The sequence below is a fragment of the Oncorhynchus mykiss genome, chromosome Y, assembly GCF_013265735.2.
Source record: "Oncorhynchus mykiss isolate Arlee chromosome Y, USDA_OmykA_1.1, whole genome shotgun sequence".
In the NCBI taxonomy this organism is placed as follows: Eukaryota; Metazoa; Chordata; class Actinopteri; order Salmoniformes; family Salmonidae; genus Oncorhynchus; species Oncorhynchus mykiss.
Genome location: NC_048593.1, coordinates 9,223,942 through 9,243,045, shown reverse-complemented (window position 1 = coordinate 9,243,045; position 19,104 = coordinate 9,223,942). Strand labels below are relative to the sequence as shown.

At 39.6% G+C, this 19,104-nt stretch overlaps 1 protein-coding gene across 1 annotated transcript in view; it reads left to right on the top strand.

Moving 5' to 3' along the window:
* Nucleotides 1-1,499: 1,499 nt before the first annotated feature.
* The window catches only part of LOC110509597 (microtubule-associated protein 1B), a 64,378-nt gene continuing 46,773 nt past the window's right edge, over nucleotides 1,500-19,104 (top strand). Inside the window, exons 1-2 of the mRNA XM_021590583.2 lie at nucleotides 1,500-1,784; nucleotides 9,514-9,615. Coding sequence (XP_021446258.1) covers nucleotides 1,601-1,784; nucleotides 9,514-9,615 — 286 coding nt within the window. The 5' untranslated portion in view covers nucleotides 1,500-1,600. The remainder of the gene's footprint in view (nucleotides 1,785-9,513; nucleotides 9,616-19,104) is intronic.

The window sequence follows — 19,104 nt, the reverse complement described above, 5'->3', positions numbered from 1 at the left end:
TGAAGCAGTGTGCCGATGCTTGTATCACTTTATCAGAAGAGTGTGACCAATGATGTCCGAATCTTAATTTTGTCAAACAACCACCTAATTGGTGTTGTATTGGTTTTTAGTAAAAGACAAAAAGGCTACCCTGCGCATGTGCTGCGGCATGTGCGATGTGCTGCAAAATAAATAATGCCGTTTTCTAAACTAATCTAATATGTTGGATTTAATGCACCTGTTACTGTGATGGTTGTTCCAGTTTAGATGATTGAGGTAGTCTCAATATTTAATCTTCCTTACTCAGTCAGTCATTTTTTATGCAGGTTGTGTGGTGATTAACAATTCTACTTGTTGGACATCCTAATTCTGGTTGTATTTTAATAGGACTTACACATCACTTTGCCAGCCAATATAATGTGGTTTGCTGACCTTAATGTGGCTTTTAAATCAGGAGATTCCCAACACCGCTGTGTTAGGTTTTAACCAGGTTGTCATAAATTGTCATAAATAATACAATTTTAAAAACTAATAAGGCTGGTGAAATTGTTCATTGAGGGTTCTAGGAAGAACCTTCTAAAGATAAAAGGGTTGTCGGTACCACACCTTCATAGGGGTTCTATGAAGAACCTTTAGATGATCAAATGTTTCTTGGTAGAACCCTTCATAGAGGGTTTTAGGCAGAACCCTTCATAGTGGGTTCTAGGTAAAACCATATACAGGGGATTCTCTAAGAACCCTAAATAGAGTGGTCTAGATTGAACCCTCTGTAAAGGGATTTACCCAGCACCAAAAAGGGTTCCCCTATGAGGACAAACCGAAGAACCCTGTATGGTTATACTTCGCACCTTTTTTTCCTAAGAGTGTAGCTGTCTGGCTTTCATGTCCTTGTCTTTTGAACACTCCTTTCATGTCAAAAGTGTCTTCTTTTTTTTACATAATTGTCAGACAGTCAAGATAGGCTTTGTTCTAATTAATATGCACACATCTGTTTATTGTGATGTATCTTACCATATCAAAAACTGGGGATTCACAATGAGGGGAGCTGGAGAATGTACTTAAGGGAATACTAGGTAATGCCGTGATATTATCAAATCAAATCATCAAATGAAATGTTATTTGTCACATGCGCCAAATATAACAGGTAATTTGACTTAAGGCACTTGGGAATGAACAGCAGTTGTAAAAAAAAATCTAATGCAATATATCGTTTTACAAATACAACTAAAAAGGTATTTGTTTGTGGAAAGCGATTTACATTTGTGGATTGGTGATTTACATTTGTGGATTGGTGATTTACATTTGTGGATTGGTGATTTACATTTGTGGATTGGTGATTTACATTTGTGGAAAGTGATTTACATTTGTGGAAAGTGATTTACATTTGTGAAAACATTTGGCATGATATTGATCCCATAGTTTGATTCGCTGTGGATGGGAGCAAGAGCGCACCAGAGCACCGATTTCTAGTGTCCCTCTCCTCCCCCAGTTGCAAATCATGACACAATGTCTAGGGGTATAAAAGCAGGACCACTCCTTTCACGGCGCACTGTAAGTCTGGTGACGATCACTCAACTCCTTAGCCGGACAGGGGTGTGTGCTGCCTGGTGTGAATGCGAGGATGGCGACGCTTGTGGAGTCCGCAGATATTGAGACTTTAAGCAACTCGAGTAACGTCATGGCATCCCCGATGTCCGCGAGTCTCTCGCACCGTTTTGTTGACAACAAATTTTACCTGCTTGTGGTTATTGGGGAAATGGTCACGGAGGATCACTTGAAGTGTGCCATTGCCGATATAGAAAAAGGTAAGAAGACTGAGGGATGCGATATCCTATTACGATTTTGAGGATGTGGTGTAGGCTAGCCTATGATGGTAGCGGCAGCAACAACATGCTTTGTCATAGGCTACAACTATACTCTATCTTATTTGGAATATTGTGAGAAGAACTAGCCTAGGCCTACATCACGCGCCAAGTCTGGATCCATGCTTTTGTAACTTAGGCTACTTTACGCATAACACTATCTAATTTTGGATGTATCCACTTCCATAGGCATTATTGACAATGATGCCCTCGGGCAACCAGAAAAAACGTGAACATGATTGTGTTGTTGTTAAAGTGATATGTTATTGCAGGCTGCGCGCACGGCCCATCCCAGTGTGGTATCTGCAAATCTGTGGTTTAACGCAAATCAAACAGATGGCATCGGTCCACACCTCAACACCCTTTCCCCCTTCACCTTCCTCCATACACCATTTCTATAGGACAGACTATATTATGTTATGGAAAGGTATAGCCTACCTTTGCATAACATAATATATTCTGCAGTGTTACTTTAAATCAGTCACACACGTGGAAAAGCTGTCGGGATTCGGGAATGATTCAGCATTCTTATTGTGCGTCAATGAGACATGTTTTTTCTTTTCTTGGGGATGTGATGCGGATCAGGGCCAGGATATAAGACCACCTGCGTCAATACATTTGTCATGTTTTGGTTTAGTGCATCCGTTGTTTCGTTGTCGGAAATGTATTCATAGGCCTACTGTTATAGAGGGGCCAGGGCCTATATTGTGCCCTTTACCCACACCTAAACTATAAAAATATATATATTTTTGGTGTTACATAGCATCGCTACACTTTGCATTCGCACTTACTGAGACAGCTTTTGTTCCACTGTGTCACATTTTGCCTACGGGAACAACAAAGGAGGGTGTAGGCTAGGCATCTTATTGGCCGGTGTGCGCACTCCAATAGTTCCATATTTTGAACACGATGTTGCTTTATGTACATGCGTGATAACACTCCTATTGCTGCTGCATCTTAAATCATCCACCGTGCCCGCCCCAACAGGACCCATCCCATTCCTCATCCTTGCTTTCTCATTCCTGTACCATGGTCTCTCTCATCCGACACCGGCATGTAGGCGTGGCCCACTCCGCACTGCGGTCCCTACGGAAAGTCGTAGGGAGCACTATTCAAACATAAACATAAAGGCGTTTGGGAATGACGGTGCTTGTGTCGTCTGTCAGCATTGGTTGGGCCTTGGGTGGTCATACAGGTTGGCATGACAAGAAGAAACTGTGGCGGTAGAAAAAAAATGTGTGCGCGGATTACAGCGCCATGTTTCATAAACTTGTTGAACACTGAAAAACCTGCTGAGGCCTACTGCACAGGAGTGATCAATGACAATTAATACTGTGGTTTTCTCCTATATTCTATTGTTTACAGTATAAACACACTATTAACAGAATTGCATGGATTATAAAAACAACATATGATGGAATCCTACACGTTCATATTTTAGGCCATATTCACAAAAAAATGTATTTATGCTTAGTAGATGGGGCCTATATTTTGAAGAGTTATTTATTAATTATGATGTCAAATCTGTTCATAGGCCTTTGCTAAGAATGTATGCTTTACATTAATTCCCTAAGGGACTTTAACGGGAAAACTAGACATTTGTTTTGAAACCTATTATAATATTTATGTATTTGTTATTATTATGCGTTTGGTTGCGTTCTTGGCTAGCTTGTTGCATGTGTTGTTTAATTAATGTCTGGTTTGAATGGGTCATGTCAGATATCAATCAGGATTTGGACACAGCTGCATCATGCTGTGCACACAGTTCCAGTAATGCTTCGTCATCTTCTAGCAGGGCATTTTCTCTCCTGATGAATCAATCAGCACAGACCAGGCTTCACCCTTTGGTGTTCTACTGTTTGTGTCTTCATCACCTCCATGATGTTATCCCTGGACTTGACCGTGTCCAGACTGCTTGTCAATACGTTGCACCTTATTTTGTCCTATAGGCCTACTGGTTGTTATCTGCACTTTGGGGTCAATGTTGTTACTGTCTTGTATTACAGAGGGAACAAAAAAGTATTTAGTCAGCCACCAATTGTGCAAGTTCTCCCACTTAAAAAGATGAGGCCTGTAATTTTCATCATAGGTACACTTCAAATATGACAGACAAAATAAGGAAAAAAATCCAGAAAATCACATTGTAGGATTTTTTATGAATTTATTTGCAAATTATAGTGGAAAATAAGTATTTGGTCAGTAACAAAAGTTTATCTCAATACTTTGTTATATACCCTTTGTTGGCAATGACAGAAGTCAAATGTTTTCTGTAAGTCTTCACAAGGTTGTCACACACTGTTGCTGGTATTTTGGCCTAATTTTGGGGCTGTTGCTGGGCAACACAGACTTTCAACTCCCTCCAAAGATTTTCTATGGGGTTGAGATCTGGAGACCTGCTAGGCCACTCCAGGACCGTGAAATGCTTCTTACGAAGCCACTCCTTCGTTGCCCGGGCGGTGTGTTTGGGATCATTATCATGCTGAAAGACCCAGCCACGTTTCATCTTCAATGCCCTTGCTGATGGAAGGAGGTTTTCACTCAAAATCTCACAATACATGGCCCCATTCATTCTTTCCTTTACACGGATCAGTCGTCCTGGTCCCTTTGCAGAAAAACAGCCCCAAAGCATGATGTTTCCACCCCCATGCTTCACAGTAGGTATGGTGTTTTTTGGATGCAACTCAGCATTCTTTGTCCTCCAAACACGACAGGTCAAGTTTTTACCAAAAAGTTATATTTTGGTTTCATCTGACCATAGGACATTCTCCCAATCCTCTTCTGGATCATCCAAATGCTCTCTAGCAAACTTCAGACGGGCCTGGACATGTACTGGCTTAAGCAGGGGGACACGTCTGGCACTGCAGGATTTCAGTCCCTGGCGGCGTAGTGTGTTACTGATGGTAGGCTTTGTTACTTTGGTCCCAGCTCTCTGCAGGTCATTCACTAGGTCCCCCCGTGTGGTTCTGGGATTTTTGCTCACCGTTCTTGTGATCATTTTGACTTCACGGGTGAGATCTTGCGTGGAGCCCCAGATCGAGGGAGATTATCAGTGGTCTTGTATGTCTTCCATTTCCTAATAATTGCTCCCACAGTTGATTTCTTCAAACCAAGCTGCTTACCTATTGCAGATTCAGTCTTCCCAGCCTGGTGCAGGTCTACAATTTTGTTTCTGGTGTTCTTTGACAGCTCTTTGGTCTTGGCCATAGTGGAGTTTGGAGTGTGACTGTTTGAGGTTGTGGACAGGTGTCTTTTATACTGATAACAAGTTCAAAACAGGTGCCATTAATACAGGTAACGAGTGGAGGACAGAGGAGCATCTTAAAGAAGAAGTTACAGGTCTGTGAGAGCCAGAAATCTTGCTTGTTTGTAGGTGACCAAATACTTATTTTCCACCATAATTTGCAAATAAATTCATTAAAATTCCTACAATGTGATTTTCTGGATTTCTTTTCTCATTTTGTCTGTCATAGTTGAAGTGTACCTATGATGAAAATTACAGGCCTCTCTCATCTTTTTAAGTGGGAGAACTTGCATAATTGGTGGCTGACTAAATACTTTTTTGCCCCACTGTATATATATATATATATATATATATATATATATATATATATATATATATATATATATATATATATATATATATACAGTACCAGTCAAAAGTTTGGACACAGCTACTCATTCAAGGGTTTTTCTTTTTCTTAAACAATTTTCTACATGGTTGAATAATAGTGACAACATCAAAATTATGAAATAACACATATGGAATCACATAGTAACCAAAAAAAGTGTTAAAGAAATCAAAATGTATTTTAGATTCTACAAAGTACACACCCTTTGCCTTGATGACAGCTTTGGCATTCTCTCAACCAGCTTCACCTGGAATACTTTTCCAACAGTCTTGAAGGAGTTCCCACATATGCTGAGCACATGTTGGTTGCTTTTCCTTCACTCTGCGGTCCAACTCATTCCAAACCATCTCAATTGGGTTGAAGTCAGGTGATTGTGTAGGCCAGGTCATCTGATGCAGCTCTCCTTCTTGGTCAAATAGCCCTTACACAGAGGGCTAGAGGTGTGTTGGGTCATTGTCCTGTTGAAAAACAAATGATAGTCCCACTAAGCTGATGGCGTATCACTGCAGAATGCTGTGGTAGCCATGCTGGTTAAGTGTGCCTTGAATTCTAAATTAATCACAGATAATGTCACCAGCAAAGCACCTACACCATCACACCTCCTCCTCCATGTTTCACGATGGGAACCACACTTGCAGAGATCATCCATTCACCTACTCTGCATCTCACAAAGACATGGCGGTTGGAACCAAGAATCTCAAATTTGGACTCATCAGACCAAAGGCTAGATTTACATTGGTCTAATGTCTATTGCTCGTGTTTCTTGGCCCAAGCAAGTGTCTTCTTCTCATTGGTGTCCTTAAGTAGTGTTTTTTGTTGTTGCAGCAATTCAACTACGAAGGCCTGATTCACACAGTCTCCATTGAACAGTGGATGCTGAGATGTGTCTGTTAGTTCAACTGTATGAAGTATTTATTTCGGCTTCAATTTGAGGTGCAGTTAACTCTAATGAACTTATCCTCTGCAGAAGAAGTAACTCTGGGTCTTCCTTTCTTGTGACGGTCCTCATGAGAGCCAGTTTCATTATCACGCTTGATGGTTTTTGCGACTGCACTTGAAGAAACTTTCAAAGTTCTTGAAATGTTCCGGATTGACTGACCTTCATGTCTTAAAGTAATGAGTGACTGTCCCTTTGCTTATTTGACCTGTTCTCGCCATAATATGGATTTAGTCTTTTACCAAATATGGCTATCTTCTGTATACCACCCCCACCTTGTAACAACACAACTGATTGGCTCAAATGCATTATTAAGAAGGAAAGCAATTCCACATATTAACTTTTAACCAGGCACACCTGTTAATTGAAATGCATTCCAGGTGACTACCTCATGAAGCTGGTTGAGAAAATGCCAAGCGTGTGCAATGCTGTCATTAAGGCAAAGGGTGGCTACTTTGAAGAATCTCAAATATAAAATCAATTTTGATTTGTTCAACACTTTTTTGGTTACTACATAATGTGTTATTTCATAGTTTTGCTGTCTTCACTATTATTCTACAATTTTCTTTATTTGTACTATTTTCTACATTGTAGAATAATCTCTCCTTGGCACTGCTGCTTACATATATATATATATATATATGTGTATGTAAGCAGCAGTGCCAAGGAGAGATGATAAACAACAACATAATCCTGGTTATCATGACTCAGCCTTGGCCAGCAGCACCACCCAAAGCACCTGGCAAACTGAAGTTAAAGCACTTATAGATATTTCCATTTATAGATTTCCTCTCTCATGCCAAATGGTATATTTTAATTCCAGGACAGGCCCAATGAACTGGAAGAGTGAGACCAATGTTTAATAGATGCTGGCGACAACATTGAAACTTATAAATTGAACAAATCTGGACCTGCTGCCAACCCAGCTAACACATTTGGTTCCTTGGAAGTTGTGGGAATGTATATTTTTGGTTTCCCAGGATGAGTGAGACCAATGTTTAATAGATGCTGGTGACAACATTGAAACTTATAATTTGAACAAATCTGGACCTGTTGCCAACCCAGCTAACACATTTGGTTCCTTGGAAGTTGTGGGAATGTACATTTTTTGGTTTCCTATTGGTTCTGGAAATGAAGCCATAAGTTTCCTGACCAGTAAAACTGAATGTTTATTCAACGTTCTGTGAACAGAAGTGAATATTTAGCCTGTTCTGAGAATGTTAATTTTATGTTGTAAATAAACAAGGTATTTCTGTTGTTTTTTTTAAATAAATTTGCAAACATTTCAAAAAAAATGTTTTTGCTTTGTCATTATGGGCTATTTTGTGTAGATTGCTGGAAAAACACATCAATCTCAGAATAAGGCTGCAACACAACAAAATGTGGAAAAAGTCATGGCTTCTGAATTCTTTCTGAAGGCACTGTATGTCCTGCCTCAAATATCATTATGCCTAAACCAATATACAGCTACACTGGCATCAAAAGACATTCAAATCCAAAATAATCACTGCTGCACACCAAAGCAAGGGAGATTCTGAGAACATTTTACTTTCCTATGAGGTTTTGTTTACCTTGTTTACCAAAACACAAATTATAAGTTCTTTAAAGGTAATTAAATAATGTTCTGAGAACATGTTTCAATGAGTCTTTCAATAACACTGCTAGCTTAGGTTAACTGTTTTGAACTCCAGGCACAGATAGGACACATGGAAATTCATATGCTTAGGCATTAATCATGCAAACTTATTTATTTTTTATTGTGGCACAACGTCAGTGAGATTCAAATCTATGATCTCCTGTTCTCTATCAATGGAATTAGTCAGCTGGATGGAGCTAGCATGACATGTTGATGTAACACATACATAGCTGGTCATTTTAGTCTATTCAAACAGACCCTATTTCAAAGGAAACAAGTGCTCATTAAGATCAGGATGGGCCAATTAGTGGGCACAGCCAACACACCTCGGCACACTTAACAAGATAGAGGATAGAGAGAGTTTTGTTGATGCTGAGAACAGAATGTAAATGTTTTTAAATAACATTCTTAGAACATTACTAATGTTTTCTTGTGTTTTTTATGGAACGTTATCTTAATGTTCTGAGAACATGACTTTAAATATAATCATGTGGAAACCTTCAGAAAGCGTTATGCTAAAGTACTGACATTCCCACAGAATAACATTGTTTCTTAACAATCTCTGAACATTCTGAAAGCATGACTTTTTTTTATTTTATTTATTTTATTTTACCTTTATTTAACCAGGTAGGCAAGTTGAGAACAAGTTCTCATTTACAATTGCGACCTGGCCAAGATAAAGCAAAGCAGTTCGACAGATACAACGACACAGAGTTACACATGGAGTAAAACAAACATACAGTCAATAATACAGTATAAACAAGTCTATATACAATGTGAGCAAATGAGGTGAGAAGGGAGGTAAAGGCAAAAAAGGCCATGGTGGCAAAGTAAATACAATATAGCAAGTAAAACACTGGAATGGTAGTTTTGCAATGGAAGAATGTGCAAAGTAGAAATAAAAATAATGGGGTGCAAAGGAGCAAAATAAATAAATAAATTAAATACAGTTGGGAAAGAGGTAGTTGTTTGGGCTAAATTATAGGTGGGCTATGTACAGGTGCAGTAAATAGAACCATGAGGAAACCTGTAGAAAACATGCTGAAGGACTGAAATTCTCACAGAAGAATGATGTTTCTTAACATTCTCTAAACATTTTGAGAACATTACTTTAAATAAAACCATGAGGAAACGTGAAGGAAACGTTATGCTGAGGTACTGCAATTCCCACTTAATAAGAAACATATGGTTCTCAGAACATTATGTGCTAGCTGGGTATCCTGCAGCATTCCCAGAACATTATGGGAAGGTATGCAAATTAAACATAGGACAACCACGCTCTCACCAAGCTCTAAGAAACATATGGTTCTCACAATGTTACCTGCTAGCTGGGATGGCCCTTGATGCAACATGCATGGGGAATATTCATAGTGTGCTAGCCTCTGCCTGGCTAGCCTAGTGATAGAAGAAGTGGGTTTTTGCACTGATGTCTTTCTGTTCCTCAATTTTTTTGTTTTGTTTTCCGTGCAGGGATTCGCTCATGGGACACCAACCTCATCGACTGTAACCTAGACCAAGAACTCAAGCTCTTTGTCTCCAGACATTCAGCCCGTTTCTCTGCAGACGTACGAGGTAAGGTCAAGCACAAAACAAACGTGAAGATGTGACAACGCACCATTGGCAACTTTACAGTCTATGCGTGTTTAATGTTGGATATTCACCCTATACTTCACTTCTTTACATTTTCAGAGGATGCCTCTCGCTCTCTCTCTCTTGCTCTTTCTCTCCTTATAATTCTCTCTCCTTCGTCAGGTACTAGGTGCAGTAACCCCCAGCAGTGTTTAGTGTGTGATCTCTGTGCTGTCTGTGATTGTATTATATGTCTCTGGATCTGTAGTGTCAGCAGTGAGCTTGGCTGTCTCCCTATAGAGGGGGCAATAAAGCAGTGGTCCTGATAGACTAATAGCTAGCAGGACATGTGGCATGACAGTGGACAGGGTGACCTTGACCAGGAACAGACGTGCAGCCAAACTTTTGGCTTCACAAGGGTTCCCATTTTATAGGCCTTATTCCATACGTATAATCTACCTAATATCCATGCTATTACATTGGAATATACAGCTTGTATTACTATGGAATATTGTCTCTGTATTGTAAAGTATAACCCATACAGGTCATGCATGATCAGCTAGGCTGCCCATTGGGCTGATGGCTCCAGCCAAAAGAGAATAGATGGCAGGTGTCGTGGTTTGTGTTAATTACAAGCACACACCTACCTGGTGTAAGTTTGAACTGTACCTAGACAGTATACATAGATTTATATTTTTACTATCCTTGGAAGAGAACATTTCCCACATCTCCACGAGTACAAAGGCTATTTTAAGCTTAGGGGTTAGGTTTAGGGTTACAATTAGGGTTACAATTATGGTTAGGGCAAGGGGTTATGTTTAGGAGTTAGGGTTACAGGTTTAGGTTTAGGGTTTAGGGAAAATAGGGTTTTTGAATGGAAATCAATTTTAAGTCACCATGAGGATAGAAAAACAAGTGTGTTTGTTTGTGTGTGTGTTTGCCTTTATGATCTCACCTCTCTGACCTTGGGTTGTGTCATTGTCAACTGACAGCTGGTGAATCAGCAGCAGTTTGTATATTTACATACCTAGAGGTTTGCATATTCAATTTGTTTAGTTTATTCTTGCCAATGATTGTGTGATGTTGGGATATCCTTGGTGGATGCAGTGGAATACATTGAGTCATGCTACATTCAAATAATATGAAATCCTCACAAACAAACCAAAATAGATGCTAAATATAGATGAAAACCAAAGCCATTTATTACCATAGTGGTCGAAACTGGATTCTAGCTGTGTGGATTCTAGCTGTGTGTCTAGTCAAAATACACTTCTTATGTCGACCGCTAAACAAGTGACACAGCAGGGGTTAGTAGCCATTTTACTTTCACCTCACTGAGCATAAAAGCCTTTAAGTGAGGTGAACTGTCCTCCTCTTTATTCCTCCTGTTATCCCTCTCGCTCTCTTTCTCTCCTCCAGCCTCGTCCTCTCTTCCTCTCTGTGTGTGTGTTGTTGCCGAGCAATGCGGCCCGGGTGCAGATGCACAGGAGAACCGTGGGTAATTAGCTCGATGAACTGATGGAGGGAGGGATAGAAGGAGGGAGTTGGGGGAATGAGAGACAGATGAACTCCTCAGTAGCCTGGGTCTCACAATAAAAGGAGGGAAGAGAGGGATGCACTGTAAAAAAAAAAAAGAAGAAAAAATAAACATGTTGATTCAACGTACAATATGATTGTGGGTTTGCTCAATAAAATAGCATTGAAGTTGATTCAACATAGGATTGTAATTTTTTATTTATTTTACTAGGCTGTAACAAACTCTTATTTTCAATGACAGCCTAGGAACAGTGGGTTAGCCAATTTGAGAATGTATTCTACCTTATTTACATATTTCCCAGAGTGCCTTTCCTTGTCAGCCCGGGGATATGAACTTGCAACCTTTCGGTTACTAGTCCAACGATCTAACCACTAGGCTACCCTGCCACTCCATAATGTAACCAGCTGCAATAGGATTGTGAGTTGGCTCAACATTTGGGCATATAGCTGACCCAGCATACATTATCAAGTTAAATTGTATGTTCACTCAACTTTGAATTTCAGGTTGAGTGAACAAACAATTCAACTTGAGAATGTATTCTACCTTATTTACATATTTCCCAGAGTGCCTTTCCAGTGAATTGTAGTTACCGCCCATGACTGTATTTGTTAGCGACAGAGACAGCATTGTTGTATTCGATGCATTGTAGTAATTTAGCCATCACCAAGCAAGTGCTAAGTCAAGCCTGGGCAAAGGTTGGCCTGGGGGCTATATGTGGACTGCAACTTGATTCAATATGGCCTGTGGAATCATGCTCAGATCACAAAAATAATTTGGTTTACTAAAGTTTTGAGAAAGATATTTGTTATTCAAATTAAAAGCCCATTGAATACATGCCTTTGTGTAATGATTTAACTTTAACTGATTTATTTTTAAGGAACATATAAATAACTGCACGAGGACAGACAGTGACTCACAGGCTAACACAAGTCACAGTTACAAATAGTAGCTAGCTATAAATTGCGCAAAAATTAGTTTTTCAAAGAAAAGGAAAGCAGACAATGAATGTAGGGTGTTCCAGCAAGAGTGAACATAGAATATGTCCTTATTGAGGTATCAGGGAAAGCTGTGTGCAAAGGGTGCAAAGAGAGCATTGCTGTCTTGAAAGACTACAATTTGTCCCGACACTTCCAGATGAGGCATGCAGAGAACCATAGGAATATGTCTTCTGAGCAGATGGCAAGTGCATCAAGTGCAGAGTTGCTTTCTCATTTGCAAAAGCAGTAAGGACTTTTCACAAAACTGCATTCATTAAACAACGGAATTGCGAGAGCTAGTTACAGTTGAAGTTGGAAGTTTAGGTAGGAGTCATTAAAACTCGTTTTTCAACTACTCCACAAATTTCTTGTTAACAAACTATAGTTTTGGCAAGTAGGTTAGGACATCTACTTTGTGCATGACACAAGTCATTTTTCCAACAATTGTTTACAGACAGATTATTTCACTTATAATTCACTGTATCACAATTCCAGTGGGTCAGAAGTTTACATACACTAAGTTGACTGTGCCTTTAAACAGCTTGGAAAATTCCAGAAAATTATGTCATGGCTTTAGATGCTTCTGATAGGCTAATTGACATCATTTGAGTCAATTGGAGAAGTACCTGTGGATGTATTTCAAGGCCTACCTTCAAACTCAGTGCCTCTTTGCTTGACATCATGGGAAAATCAAAATAAATCAGCTAGACCCCCACAAGTCTGGTTCATCCTTGGGATCAATTTACAAACGCCTGAAGGTACCACGTTCATCTGTACAAACAATAGTATGCAAGTATAAACACCATGGGACCACGCAGCCGTCATACCGCTCCGGAAGGAGACCTATTCTGTCTCCTAGAGATGAACGTACTTTGGTGTGAAAAGTGCAAATCAAGCCCAGAACAACAGAAAAGGACCTTGTGAAGATCCTGGAGGAAACATGTACAAAAGTATCTATATCCACAGTATAATGAGTCCTATATTGACATAACCTGAAAGGACGCTCAGGAAGGAAGAAGCCACTGCTCCAAAACCACCATAAAAAAGCCAGACTACTGTTTGCAACTGCACATGGGGACAAAGATCGTACTTTTTTGAGAAATGTCCTCTGGTCTGATGAAACAAAAATAAAACTATTTGGCCATAATGGCCATTGTTATGTTTGGAGGAAAAAGGGGGAGGCTTGCAAGCCGAAGAACACCATCCAAACCATGATGCACGGGGGTGGCAGCATCATGTTGTGGGGGTGGCAGCATCATGTTGTGGGGGTGCTTTGCTGCAGGAGGGGCTGGTGCACTTCACAAAAAAATGGCATCATGAGGTAGGAAAATGACGTGGATATATTGAAGTAACATCTCAAGACATCCGTTAGGAAGTTAAAGCTTGGTCTTCCAAAAGGACAATGACCCCAAGCATACTTCCAAAGTTGTGGCAAAATGGCTTAAGGACAATAAAGTCAAGGTATTGGAGTGGCCCTCACAAAGCCCTGTCCTCAATCCCATAGAAAATTTGTAGGCAGAACTGAAAAAGCGTGTGTGAGCAAGGAGGCCTACAAACCTCACTCAGTTACACCAGCACTGTCAGGAGGAATGGGCCAACATTCACCCAACTTATTGTGGGAAGCTTGTGGAAGGCTACCCAAAAAGTTTGACCCAAGTTAAACAATTTAAAGGCAATGCTACCAAATACTAATTGAGTATATGTAAACGTCTGATCCACTGGGAATGTGATGAAATAAATAAAATCTGAAATAAATCATTCTCTCTACTATTATTCTGACATTTCACATTCTTAAAATAAAGTGGTGATCCTAACTGACCTAAGACAGGGAATTTTTACTAGGATTAAATGTCAGGAATTGTGAAAAACTGAGTTTAAATGTATTTGGATAAGGTGCATGTAAACTTCCGACCTCAACTGTATGTACTGTCCCACAAAATTGCTAGACATAACAAGCCAATTGCTGAGGGCGAATTCATGAAATAATGTTTAATTGACTCTGCAGCAATACTTTGTCCCAACAAGATAGCTGTTTGAAAATGTTTCCCTGTTAAGACGAACAGTGAAACGGCGTGATGAGGACATTGCAGAGAATATGGAACAGCAGTTGAAAGACAAGGTCAATTATTTTGTGGTTGTTGATATTCTTACGAGGCATAACCCCAGACTTTGAAATTACAGAGGAGCTTGCTTCAGTGCAGTTAATGAAGTCCACAGGGAAATATTGTTGGAGGACGTTAGTAAGTGTGTGAAATGCTGGGACTGAGTTGTGAAAAGTTATCCAGTCTGACCACTGATGGGTGACCAAACTTGGCAGGAAAAAACATTGGCCTTTTGAAAAGGATACAAGATCAAGTAGCTGAGCTGAACCCAGATCAGAAAATTATTTTCCTGCATTGCATTGTTCATCAGGAGGTGCTCTGTAAATGTGTTCTGAAAATGAGCCATGTTGTGGATACAGTCACTAAAGTGGTAAACTTCATAAGAGCAAAATCTTTAAACCACAGGCAGTTTGTCTCACTGTTAGAAGAGACAGAGTCGGGTCATGCAGATCTCCCCTACCACATAAACAGGAGATGGCTGAGTTTGGGGAAGGAACTTGAAAGGGTGTGGGACCTGAAGTCGGAGATTGCTGAGTTTTTGCAAATGAAAGGAAAATATGTGGATTTCCCTCAACTGCAAGATAAAGAACGGTTGGCTGTTTCTGCCTTCACCGTGGAAATCATGGCCCTCATGAATGAACTGAATTCCGAACTACAAGTGAAGGGCCTTTTTGCACATCCTTGTCAAAGCCTTCAAGGGAAAATGACTCCTCCTGACCGACCAAGTTGAAGCCAGCAATCTCACCCACCTTCCGACACTACTAGTCTGTTCCCTATCAGATGACCAGCGGGAGAAGTATACATCGCTGCTGCGTGCTTTGAACGGTAAGTTTTCTCAGTGTTGGAAAATGACATGCTGTTGGTTTCCTCTCTTTTCACCTTTAATGTGGATAACGCTCCCACTGACCTGCAACTTGAGCTTATCGATCTTCAGTCTGATGCCGTGATTGGAGAGCTATTCAAAACAATTTCACTGACGAGGTTCTATGCATTTCTCGATGAACAAAACTTTCCAAAGATTAGGAGTCATGCTCAGAAGATGTTTGTACTGTTTGGGTCAACCTACTGTATGTATGTGAACATACATTTTCAGTGATGAAATATAACAAGTCAAGGCACAGGTCATCTCTCAGCAATCCTGCGCATAGCGATGTCAGAAACTATACCTGACTTCACTGCTCTAGTCAATGCCCATCAGAGACTTCACTCCCCACACTGACTGAGTAGTTTAAATGTAATGTTGAGCTCTCTCTCTTTCTTGTGTTGTTGTGCATACCCGTTAACAAGGGTTATGTCCGTGGTGCTGAATACACAGTGTACTTTTCCCTCCGTGTAGTTCATTACATGTGTAATAATGAAAATACCCACCAAAAGGAGAACATGGATGTGGTTTATTTCTGTGCATGTTAAAAAAGTATAATAAGTATCATATCTGGAGGTGATTTACAGTAGATGTGACTGTCAACACAGTCATACACATGATGTATAATCCTGTAATATGATTCTGGCCCGCAATGGCAAAAATATATTCTAATGTGGCCCACCATGGAAAATAATTGCCCAGGCCTGGCCTAAGTGAACATGTTATCTTTAAAAATAAACACTTTATGACATTACATTTATCATAAGGCCTTTCTTTGAGAGTTACACCCTAACACAGTGGGTTGAAACTCTTGGTTAAGAAAAATTGCATTATGCTTGCTTGCAAAGTGATGTGCATTTCCTATTGGAATTCAGCCACAGAGTGGATATCCAACTATATCGCTTATTGAGACTACCTTAATGATATAAACTGAAAAAGCCATCTCAGTAACAGGTGCAATAAATCCTTTTACTAACAGATTAGAAAGAAATCTATGTAATTTATGTTTGTGTAGCATACGATTAATCAACCAATCAAAGTACATGCAAAAACAGATATTGAAACAAGCATTTCTGAAAATCAACCTGCAAGATAGCATCCTGGGAAATATGATAATAGTGGAAAAGGTTGAGTTGTTTTAAGCAAACATGAATTTGTAATTTCACTCAACAAGCTTGTTTAAATTCAGCTGATTTTGAGCGGAGTTTGTTGACACTAACACATTATCTCATATTCTTGTCCTTCTGAAGTCCACTCAACTTGCAAAATTACGCTGATTAAGTAGTTGGTGAATTGGCTTTTTTACAATGTGGAGGGAGAGAATAATAAGCTGTGTAAAGTCTTATAAGTGATGATTTATGAGAAGCTTCTCATCTAGTATTCCCCACAATCAAAAATGTAATTAGATATGATATAAATAAATAATATGCTCCTAGGAGATAATTGACTAGAAATGTCATTACCATTTTGCATGGTGAATAAATGATGGTGTTATTCATGTTGAGCTATGTACTGTGCTGGTGTGCTTTTAAACTGTAAATTGGCCTGGTTTTAACACCGCTTCCCCAATAAACACAATTATTAACAAACATAATTAAGCAAGTGCATCTGTTCTCATGTTGATCCTCAATTAAAAGCTTTGAAAACATCAAAAGCCTACCATACTAACAGCGTTATCACTTATGGTTAATAAAAACTATTGAATCCTGGGCAATGCCATGATAACGGAGTGACACGGAGACTCATATTTTTCACTTTAAAATGTATGTCCAACCAAAACCAACGATTGCAAAGTTAAACAAGTCTATGCACAATGACTACTTTTAACAATTTCTACAGAACATCTTACAAAAATACATTTACTTGAAGAACAGTAGAGATGCAAAGTTTAGTAACAGAATGACAGTTTGTGCACAATACCCGAAAGGACACTTTTCACCAAAACCACTAGTTATTGCTGAAAGGTTTAGGTTCCACAGAATACATCAGGAATAGGGAGAATCAGTGACGATGGTTGCTGCTGCATTAAATAAACTATCAGAGCACTGTGAGTTGAATGATGTTCTAAATGACACCACTAGAGACAGACTAGTATGTGGCCTAACGGAGTGAAGCTACACAAAATAGACTTGACTGAAAGTAATCTGACCATGGCAAAGTCAACTGAAGTCAGTGTGTCCATGGAACTAGCTGCTAAAGAGGCTTGAGTTCATCAGTAAAAGTGCACAGAGTTGCAACTGATATCAGAGACAGGGAGATCAAGGCACATTATTATTATATATATTTAATTTGACCTTTATTTAACTAGGCAAGTTAGATATGAACAAATTCTTATTTATAATGACAGCCTACACCGGCCAAACCCAGATGACGCTGGGCACTGCCCTATGGGACTCCCAGTCACAACCGGTTGTGATACAGCCTGGATTCGAACCAGGGTGTCTGTAGTGATGCCTCTAATGCTGAGATGCAGTGTCTTAGACTGCTGCTCCACTCGGAACCCCTGTGGTAATGTGGGACATCAGGCGTGTACATGCTGCTGTAAGGACATGGATTTCTGAGCCTGTGATAAAAAGGGCCACATCAAACGAGCCTGCAAAAACAAAAAGAGCCCCGAGAAAATGTCAGAGGCTGAAAACAAGGAGGAGACATTCCAGGAGCAGATCATGCATTCTGGTGAAGAGAAGCGGATTGCTTTCGCATCGAGGACATTGAACAAAAGCAGAAACTAACGCACAGATAGGACGAGAAGCCCTAGGCATCATCTTTGGAGTGTTTCAGTTTCACCAGGATCTGTACTGAAGGAACAGCTCCAGCTTCCGTCACTTAATGCAAGCTTAACAAATAAAAATGTAATAAAATTTTAAACAGGTGTAGACCAGCAGAGACTGCTGAGGGGATGGACAGCTCATAATAATGGATGGAACAGAGCAAATGGAATGGCATCAAACACATGGAAACCATGTGTTGATATATTTAATACCATTTCACTTATTCCACTCCAGCCATTACAACGAGCCCGTCCTCCCCAATTAAGGTAGCACCAACCTCCTGGGTGTAGACTAACAGAATACAAAAGTTTTTTACCTTTGTAGGATGGTAAAAATTAGGGCAACTAAATCAATGGAGGCCAGAGGAAAAAAAGTGGTCATAAATCAGGAAAATAGGCTGGATGCTGTGGGAGAATTAAGGCTACCATTGAACTTGTCATCTTTCTTCTCAAATCCAGAGGACATAAAACAATATAGAGGTAAGATAGATATCGATTGAGACATGAGTATTTTCATATTTTAGTATAGGGTGTTCATATTAAATACTGTTACGGTTTTCTTCTGGTGAAAGAGAGGAGGACCAAAATGCAGCGTGGTTATTTATAAACATCTTTAATAAAGATGATAACGTGAACAATAAACATATACAAAACAAGAAACCATGGAAAACAGTCCTAACTGGTGCAAAACACAGAGACAGGAACAATCACCCACCAAAACCCAACTCAAAACAGGCTACCTAAATATGACAATGACTAACACCTGCCTCTGATTGAGAACCATATCAGGCCAAACATAGAAATAGACAAACTAGACATACAACATAGAATGCCCACCCAGCTCACGTCCTGACCAACACTAAAACACACAAGAACTATGGTCAGAACGTGACAAATACAAAGTACCTGTTTCAAAGACTTCTCACAAAAACAAGCGTATCTCTGTAAAATGTCAACGGAGCACTGAGCGTACCGCAAGATTTTTTTATTTTCAAATCCCCCCCAAAAACATTTTGTCGATAAAGCTGCACCGCATCTGTCAACTTAGTTCAGTGCTTATTATTGGAAGTATTAAACTACGAAATACAGCTCTTTTTTTTTTTAAATATAATGTTAATGATATGTTAGAGAAAGACCCCTTTTGAACAATTCAGAACATGAAGAATTACATTTGTCTTGGCAAAGTCTATTTTATAACACAAGGATGTGAAATGTCCTCACCAAGCGCGTTTTCACGCATTTTG